Raw genomic sequence first — 9848 nt, forward strand, 5'->3', positions numbered from 1 at the left:
TCAAAATATTTATGCCTCTTGAGTGTTAATTATCCTTCCTCCACCTGGGCAGGTACCCAAAACTGGCACCAGAGTGTGGCATCTTACACCGCTGCTACTGATAATCATAGAATCACAGTCAAGCAGAGACCTTCATTTTACAGGTAAGGAAACTGAATTGTGGTGGGTTGAATCACAGGGCTCCTGCCTCCTAATTATCATTCTATTATACATGCTATCTTCTTTTCGCCTATCTTGAAAATCTTTTACTATGTTGGTTTCTCTATAAAAGGAATTACACCTGAACTTAGAACCCGGGGAGCATAATCAACAGCCTAAGAGGGTGGAGAACAGTAGGAAAGGTGTTGGGGATCTGGTCTCACTGTAGTCAGAATTCCATGGTTGTTTTTTCTCTTGAACACGTCACTTGATGAGTGGAGGGTGTAGCTGGGATTCTACCATACTAAATCCTTGCAGCAAACTTCACTTTCAAGCACAGAGCTGTCGCTGCAAAATATACCTCAGACCTGCTCTGAACTAAATTCAGGTTTGGTTTATATTTGGTTTGGAAATTTTCTAAATTGTTTTGCTTGTCTCTAAATGGTTTTAAGTTTGATTCTGATAAAATTTCTGATTTTAAAAGCATTATTTCCTTCAGAAATTTACATTAAGGTTCATGTCCCTTCAGAATTGCTATCTTAGAAAAGGAAAAGTTAGAACTCAGAATGCCTGACTGAAAATTGTTTAGGACTTGATAGTAAATCAAGTTGAGTTTTGTATACTTTTATCTGTAATATTACCAAACTCATTTTCTGCAATATTATATTAATATATACTTTCAAGTATATAATAAATTACCACTTATTTAAATAAAAATGATCAAGATATTTAGGTTATTACCAGATTTAAAAGAGTTCTACAAATATTGCTGATATTAACATGTATGATTTTGTGCATGTAGAATAAACTGGCATAGGAATAGCTCCTAAATGCCCATGTATCTCCCTTTCATTTGTGGGTCTCAAGCAGGTACCAAGCCCAGTACAGTTTCTGTTTCCAGACCCTATGGGACTTTCAATTTAAAATAAGAGCCAAGGCAACTCACTTTCATGAGCGATACACAGCACTCAGAAACCTGCTCGCCAGAGTTGCTGGTCTGCTGTTTGATACCCCCACCTCCCCTAATTCTTGCATATAATGTTTTAAGAGCAGCAGTTTGCTTCAGCACTTGGTTCATTCATTCAGGTCTCACCATGTGATAGGGTTTAGAATAAGTTTTTCAAACAAATTAAATAGACCCTGGTCTCAGAGACCTCTCACTCTGCCAGAGAAAATCACTCATGGAAATAGAAGAGCATAATGCAGTGTTATAAATCCCACAACAGAGGTAACCTGTTTAACTTGTGGAGCAAAGGGGCTGGGAGGGGGTAAAACTGAGTGGAATGGGACAATGGTCAGCAAAGGTTTCCCAGAGGAGTTGATACCTGAACTGTTGTTGTTGTTGTTGTTTTTAAGGGAATCATCATTGATCTTTATATTTTACTTGTTTACTCTTTAACAGACTAGTCTTTGTTTCTGTTGGAGTTTCACCTAAGTAAGATATGTAATTTACACAGCATGTATGCCTTGGAGCCTTCACTTTCTAGAGTACATTATTATGAAGCACCTAATGAAGCATTATTTTAATATTTAATAGTCACTATCCTCTTTTTTTTTATTGTGGTATAATATACATAACATAAAATTTACAATTTTAACCAGTTTTGAGTATACAATTCAGTGGCATTAAATACTTCACAATGTTGTACAACCATTATCACTATCTATTTCCAGCACTTTCTCATCATGACAAACAGAAACTCTGTACCCATTAAACAACCTGAACTGGGTTTTAAAGGAGGAGTGGGAAAGAAAATGTAGTGGGTCAGAATGTCATTGCAGACACAGGGGACACACAGTGTGTTGTGTGTGTAGGAACTACAAGCAGTTGATTGCTGATTTTTGTTTTAAGTAGACCCCTTTCCCCAGTGCTGTGTGGAGGTTGGATTTGAAGAGGAGAAAGCTGGAAGCAAGAGACCAGTAGAGCTGTTGCCGTGGTACAGGTGAGCTATGATGGCCTAAACCTGGTGGTGTTAGTAGCCATGAAGAGAGGGTAGAATCAATCAACGCATACAAATAACATCAATCTTTAGTGACTGACTGGATAGATGGGATGGAGGAGGAGGTATCAAGGGTGACTCCCAGGTTTCTAGTTTGGTGCTATCAGTAACTGAGACAGAAGGCAGGAGGAAGAGCAGCTCTGGGGAGAGAAGTATGTTCAATTTTTCAACATGATGAGTTTGAGGTATCTATGGGTCACATCCAGGTAGATGTGTCCAGTGGGCAGTCAGACCTGAGTGTGAAGCTCAGGCATTTGGGGGTCATCAGCATAAGAGAAGACTGTGGCATCTGGTTGCAGAAAGGCAGGGACCCTTACCTTAATTGACCTATTATTTTGGGGCTCAGTAGACAAATCTGTCATCCCATCAGGCCCATATTTTCTTGGGCCACTGAGACGTGGTTGCCTGTTTTCTCTCATATTTCCTTAGAACGTTGGCAAAACTTAATATTCCCAGTCCTATCATCATTTTTCCCTGCACTGAGAATTATATATGGCACTATCTCTTCACATATAGTACACATGGCAAGGTCTTGTATATAGTAGGTGATCAATAAATGTTCATCTTCATTGCTTATATTCAAATGGCTCTCTGTATACAAAATTACCTCCTTTTTTTCTTGCAGGAACTTTTTTCATGCTTCTCAAGTTTAACTTTTTACAAATTTCTAAGACTACTTCAAGATTAAGTGTAAGTGAGCAGTACTTGATGGGTAGGTGTCTTCCATCATTAAGACTAAATCATTCCTTTCATTATCACCATACTTTGCTTGTTGCAGGATTTGGAAACAAACATTTCTCTTCTTAGGGAAGGACCGTGGAGTTTATCCAGTCAAGGTCCCACAGAGGGAGTTAGAGTTGCAGTAACCTGGCGTGAGTAAGCCCTGATTCCAGGTGGTGATGGGGGTTGAGTTTCACATTCTGCTTTATTTGAACAATATGTGAAAAAGAGTCACTAAAAATAAGAACAGACTGGGCTTTGTTGCAGCTGAGTGGCCTTGCAAATCTCTGTAAAGAGGAATTATAGGACATAAAGGATCTGATTCTGGGATATGATCCAATTGCCCTGTGAATGGAAGTAAAATATCCTTTTTAAGAGCACTGAAGTTCTGGGATTTTGGGGGAATAGTCACTTCTGTGAGATGTGGATTGTGTCCAGGGACTGTAACCTGAGAGGAAACAAGAAAGTTATCTGAGTGATTTCAGATGTTTTGTGGTGCCAACAGTGAAAAACACTGATATCCACCACTAAAATGCAGCCTTTATGAAACACATGTAACAACCTGCCAGGTCTCCCCAGGCTAGAAACAGCTTCAGTCCTGCTCGGTGAATGAGTTACCAAGTGCCTACTGATAGGGAACGCAGTTGTTAATGCTGTTGCTGAGAATTACAAAGTGAAATAAAGACAGTTCCTTTATCTGAAGATGTAAGTCAGAAGCAATAGACTGATTTCTGTCCCCATCGTTTTCATGGAGCGCAAAGGTAAAGAGTTGACTGTTTCTCTTTGTCTCAAGTCTGTACTTAATATCCTGATTCTGTGTCAAGATTATTTATAAGTGGAATTTTTTTCTCAATTTATTCCATTTTCCTTGCAGCTGATCTAAGTGTATATATAAGTTATTGCTTCTTTAAAAAGCTTTGATTTTACCTGGTTTTGTCCATGAGTCTGAATCTTCAGCTAGATTTATCTTTTTGGTGGAGGAAATGATCAGGAAAATAATGACAAATACTAAACTAACTATAGACTATTGCTACTGAGAAATGCTTTTATTATATATGGTAGAGAGGGAAAAGAATAACATTTACGTAACCACTAATTGGCATGTATTTTAGCCATTCATTTCAGCTTCCAGAGTCTTTCTTACCTTCTGTTTTTGTCCTAGAGCTAGTAACTAAAGCCAACTTGTGCATAACTTTATTCTATAAATATGTGGCTTATTTTTAAAATTTTTTATTGGAGTATAGTTAGTTTACAAATTGTTAGTTTCAGGTGTATAGCAAAGTGAATCTGTTATACATATATCCAAGATGTGGCTTATTTATGGGATTGCATAAAAAAGTTTGTTGATAGATTCACTATAAGGAAAACCCTTAATAACAGGAAAATAAAGGGTCTTTTTAGGCAAAGATTCATAGTGAGTTGAGGTCTTTCCAGCTCTATTCATGTCCTCGGTAGGAGGAAAGATACTCAAGAAAAGCATGAGCCCCTCACTCAAAGTGCTGAGTACTTTGGTGATAACCTATGGAGCAGGGGTTTTTAATCCTAGAGTTTTATGAACTGAAAACCATGCCCTTTATTATGTCCTAAAGAAGAAACAACTACAAAGCCAGTTTTTACTACAGAATAGATGACTACCTTCTCTCAGGAGTAGCTCTATACGGAATGACTAGTATGGCTGGCGTTAGACCCATTAAGCAAACTAGATGAATCTTGACATTCTTAAAGTCACATCAAAGAGGAAGAGTCATAATCTGGCCAAATAAATCAGATACTTATTCATTTAGTTCATTCACATAAACTCACTCAGCCTCAAACTAGTCCATGCGTCCTTAGAGGAAGAAAAGCCTTAGAAACATGCATCTAAATAAAATTAAAATCTGGAATTTTACTTGCATTGATTGGAAAACTCACCATCGTTTGCTTATGAGCGGGCAGCAAAATATGTATCACTTAATATAGTGGTAAACTTTGTGGATCAAATTTTATTTGTAGTGAATTCTAAGGAACTTGTGTCGCAATCAATTTTTAATAGTAGAAGTTATGGTTCACGGAACAGATGTTAAACTGGTATTCCATGAAGCTTGGAAGAACTGTGGCCACATTGTATTTTTGTTTGTGTTTTTAAATTTTTACTGGAATATAGTTGCTTTACAATGTTGTGTTAGTCTCTGCCGTACAGCAAAATGAATCAGCTCTATGTATGTATATATCCCCTCCTTTTTGGATTTCCTTCCCATTTAGGACAACACAGAGCATTGAGTAGAGTTCCCTGTGCTATACAGTAGGTTCTTATTAGTTATCTGTGTTATACATAGTAGTGTATATATGTTAATCCCAATCTCCCAGTTCATCCCACCACCCCACATTGTTTATTTATTCTTATTAATAAGGTTTGTTCCATTTTTTATCCTAAAAGGTACCACCCGAAATGGGATTTGGCTTCTATTTGAAAAATTGCCAGTTGGGGAAAAAACATGATTTTCTGAGTTTCTCCCTATTATTGCCACCTCACCCACTCCCTGCTAAATGCAAGTTGGCCTTTTATTCTGTCCTGATATATCTACTTTTGGACTTTCCAGACTTATTTTAGATCCTTTCTAGGTAAGTAAGTATTGTGAGTTCTATAATATTTTAATAACAATAGTTATTAGCATGGTATACTTACCTCTATTACATAGACCCCAGGCAAGAGAAGGAGGTAATACTCTCCAAATTTGTTGGTTCTATAGGGGCAGACATGTTTTCTGTCTTGGACTTCTACAGTTACATTGGGTAATGGAGTCCCATTCTGATCAAAAATTTGACCCTTTACACCTGCAAGACAAAAAGAGAATTAAATGTTAATACCACATTTTATGGCATATGAAAAAAAATTCCTGTAATTATTTAAGAAAAATATGCCCAATATTTATTAGCTGTTTTGAGTTGAGTGTTTCAGAAGGGATGGTAAACTTTAAAAAAATTGAGATATAATAAAAATATATTAGTTTCAGGTGTACAACATAATGATTTAATATATGTATTGTGTAACAGTCACCACAATATGCCCAGTTAACATACACATTTTTTTTCTTGTGACGAAAACTTTTAAGATTTACTCTTAGCTAATTTCAAATATACAATACAGTATTTAACTATATCTACCATGCTGTACCTTACATCCCCAGTACTTATTTATTTTATAACTGGAAGTTTGTACTTTTTGACTGCCTTCACCTATTTTTCCCCACCCCCTTCCTCTGGCAACTACCAGTCTATTCTCTATATCATGAGTTGGTTTTTTTTTTAAAGATTCCACATATAAGTAACATCATAAGCTATTTGTCTTTCTCTGATTTATTGATATTTCACTTAGTATAATGCCCTCAGTGTCTGTCCATATTGTCACAAATGGCAAGATTTCTTCTTATGGCAGAATAGTATTCCATTGTATAAATATACCACATTTTCTTTATTCATCCATCCAATTAAGTTGCTTCTGTGTCTCAGCTATTATAAATAATGCTGCAGTGAACATGGTGGGTGCAGATATCTTTTCAAGTTAGTTTTCTCATTTCTTTTGGACAAATACCCAGAAGTAGAATTACTGGATCATATGGTAGTTCTATTTTTGATTTTTCTTAGAATCTCTATACTGTTTTCCATAGTGCTGCACCAATTTACATTCCCATCAACAGTGCACAAGGGTTCCCTTTTCTCCACATCCTTGCCAACACTTGTTGCTTCTTGTCTTTTTTGACAATAGCCTTTCTAACAGGGGTAAGGTGATATCTCTACTTGTCTTTAACTCTTGATACTTTAATTACAGTGTGTCTTGATGTGGATCTCTTTCGGTTCATCTTATTTGGAACTCTCCAGGCTTCCTGGATCTGGATGTCTGCTTCCTTCCCCAGGTCAGGGAACTTTTCAGCCATTTTTTCTTCAAATAAGTTTTATATCCCTTTTTCTCTCTCTCCTCCTTCTGGGACCCCGATAATGCAAATGTTTGTCTGTTTGATGTTGTCCCATAAGTTCTTTAAGCCATCTTCACTCTTTTTCATTCTTTTTCTTTTTGCTGCTCTGATTGGATGAACTCCATTGTCCTGTCTTCAGGTTCATTTATCCTTTCTTCTGCCTCATCTAGTCTGCTGTTGAACTCCTCTACTGTATTTTTCAGCTCTATGACTTTTATTTGGTACTTATATTTTCTTTCTCTTTGTTGAAATTCTCATTTTGTTCATGCATAGTTCTACTGAGCTCAGTGAGTATCTTTATGACCATTATTTTGAACTCTTTATCAGGTAAATCACCTACCTCTATTTCATTAAGCTCTTTTCTGGGGTTTTATCTTGTTCTTTCATTTGGAACATATTCCTCTGTGTTGACTCTCTGTGTTGGTTTCTGTGCATTATATAAAACAACCATCTCTTCCAGTCTTGAAGGAGTGGCTTTGTGTAAGAGGTGAACTTACTGTTCAACCCTGCCCCAGCTCTGGGTTTTCTCTCAAACTTTTATGATTATCCAAGCAGCTTACTTTAGTCTTAATGGCTCCAGTAGTTGAGGGTGTGCCAAGACCTGTCAGTATCCCAAAGGGGAGTATCTCAGTCAGCACAAAGGTTCAGGCAGATTGGGAGCCAAACCCACAGCTTCGAAAGTATACAAATATACCTCTTCTGGGGGAAGACTGGGAGATGGGTGTTTCTGTCTACTCCCTCTGCACTGAGCCCTGGGGTGACTGACAGCCAGTTAAGAACCATTTCTTTGTTTGCTTTGTTCATCTCTTGCACTCATGAACACAAGCCATGTTGGCCAAGAGCCAGGCTATCAAGGGATGTGTTCTCTGGGCAGTAGCCAAAAAAGCCAAGGGGTACAGATGGGTACACAGGCTCCTTTCTTGGAGACACTGGTGATCTGGGGTACGGCATAGGTTGAGAGTGAAGATGGTGCCCAGTGGCCTCTGATGAATGGTTGTAGTCAGCCGCTAGATGTGTATTTAATTAGAATCCTGCTCCTCAGGCCACAACTATGAAGATAAACTAATAGTCCTCTTTCACAGAAAGACTGGGTTTTCAGTCTGCTGCCTCTCCACTGTGCCCTGAGTGTAGCTGGTTAAGAACTCCTTCTCTGTTTGTTACAGTTCTGTGGGATTTATGAACACAAGACGTGCTGGCCAACAGACCCAGGAAATCAAGGGGTAGCCTCTGGGTGGCAACTGCAAAAAACAGTGCACCAGACGAGTGCACAAACTCTTTTCCAGGAGATTCCAGGATCCTGGAGGGAGGTGGAGGGACAGGGCAAAGATGGCAGCCACAAGCATCCATCTTTGGAGAGTATTTCAGTTGGCTCCTAGATGTATGTTAAATTAGATGACTGCCCCTCAGACTGAAACTTTCAGACAAGCAGATACGCCTCTTTCACAGAAAGACTGGGCACTTTTCAGTCAGCTGCCTTAGTGCTGGGTCCTGGGCGTAGCCAGTTAAGTCTTTAAGAACTGTTTCTCAGTTTGCTATAGCCTTGTGGGTCTCATGGATGTGAGCCCCATCATTTTCAAAGCGAGATGTTTCGAGAGCCTCCAGAAGGAACCAGCCCTGCCAACACCTGGACTTTAGCCCAGTGAGACTGGTTTTGAACTTCCAACCTCCAGAACTGTACATTTAAATTCACTGTTACTTGAGAGGAGACAAGATGGCGGAGTAGAAGGTGAGCTCACCACTTCTTATGGAAACACCAAAGTCACAACTAACTGCTGTACAACCATTGACCAAAAAATGCTGAAACCTACCAAAAAAGATACCCTGCGTCCAAAGACAAAGAAGAAGCCACAACAAGACAGTAGGAGGGGGTGCAATCTCAATAAAATAAAATCCCATACATGCCAGGTGGGTGACCCAAAAACTGGAAACAGAAGTTCTCCCACAGGAGTGAGAGTTCTGAGCCCTGTGTCAGGCTCCCCAGCCTGGGAGTCTGGCAATGGGAGGAGGAGCTCCCAGAGAATCTGGCTTTGAAGGCCAGTGGGTTTTGGTCACAGGGATTCCCCAGGACTGGGGGAAACAGAAACTCTATCTTGGAGGGTGCACACAGGATCTTGTATGCACCAGGACCCAGGGGAAAAAAGCGGTGACCTCATAATAGACTGGGCTAGACTTACCTGCTAGTATTGGAGGGTCTCCTGCAGAAGCAGGGGGTGGGGGCAGCTGTGGCTCACTGCAGGGACAAGGACACTGGTGGTGGTAGTGTGGTAGTTCTGGTCGGTACTCATTGGCATGAGCCCTCTTGGAGGCTGCCATTTTCTCACCGAGTCCTGGCCCCACCCAACAGCCTGTAGGCTCCAGTGCTGGGACGCATAACCAACAGGGTAGGAACACAGCCCCACCCATCAGCAGACAGGCTGCTTAATGTCTTCCTGAGCACACAGCTGCCTGATAAACACACCCCCTGACATGGCCTTGCCCACCAGAGGGACAAGACTCAGCTCCACCCACCCATGGGCAGGAACCAGTCCCTCCCACCAGGAAGCCTACACAAGCGTCTTAAACAGTCTCATCCACCAGGGGGAGGTGACAGCAGAAGTAAGAAGAAATACAATCCTGCAGCCCGCAGAATGGAAACTGCAATCACAGAAAGTTAGACAAATTGAGATGGCAGAGAAATATGTTCCAGATGAAGGAACAAAATAAAACCCCAGAACAACAACTAAGTGAAGGGGAGATAGATAGGCGATCTACCTGAAAAATAATTCAGAGTAATGATAGTAAAGATGATCTGAGATCTCAGAAAAAGAATGGGGGCACAGATCGAGAAGATACAAGAAATGTTTAACAAAGACCTAGAAGAACTAAAGAACAAACAAACAGATGAACAATACAATAACTGTAATGAAAAGTACACTAGAAGGAATCAATAGCAGAGTAACAGGTAGAAGAATGGATGAATGACCTGGAAGAGAGAATGGTGGAATTCACTGCAGTGGGACAAAGAAAAACGAAAGAAAAGAAATGAGGCCAGACTAAG

General features: G+C 39.7%; 1 protein-coding gene and 1 long non-coding RNA gene across 4 annotated transcripts in view; one reads left to right on the top strand and one right to left on the bottom strand.

Annotated features, from left to right (window-relative positions):
- The first annotated feature begins 51 nt into the window (after positions 1 to 51).
- Positions 52 to 2874, top strand: LOC309969059. Its single transcript, XR_014326605.1, has 3 exons — positions 52 to 143; positions 1994 to 2081; positions 2764 to 2874. It is a non-coding gene; the product is annotated as an uncharacterized lncRNA (long non-coding RNA).
- A 168-nt stretch (positions 2875 to 3042) lies between these two features.
- Positions 3043 to 9848, bottom strand: part of CPM (carboxypeptidase M) — a gene marked incomplete at its 5' end in the record, with an annotated part of 84872 nt that continues 78066 nt past the window's right edge. For all 3 annotated transcript variants that reach the window (XM_082850598.1, XM_082850597.1, XM_082850596.1), the window contains 2 exons: positions 3043 to 3306; positions 5524 to 5672. In XM_082850598.1, coding sequence (XP_082706724.1) covers positions 3064 to 3306; positions 5524 to 5672 — 392 coding nt within the window. In that variant the 3' untranslated portion in view covers positions 3043 to 3063. The remainder of the gene's footprint in view (positions 3307 to 5523; positions 5673 to 9848) is intronic.

The sequence above is a fragment of the Leucopleurus acutus genome, assembly GCF_964270905.1.
Source record: "Leucopleurus acutus genome assembly, chromosome: 11".
NCBI classification, from domain to species: domain Eukaryota; kingdom Metazoa; phylum Chordata; class Mammalia; order Artiodactyla; family Delphinidae; genus Leucopleurus; species Leucopleurus acutus.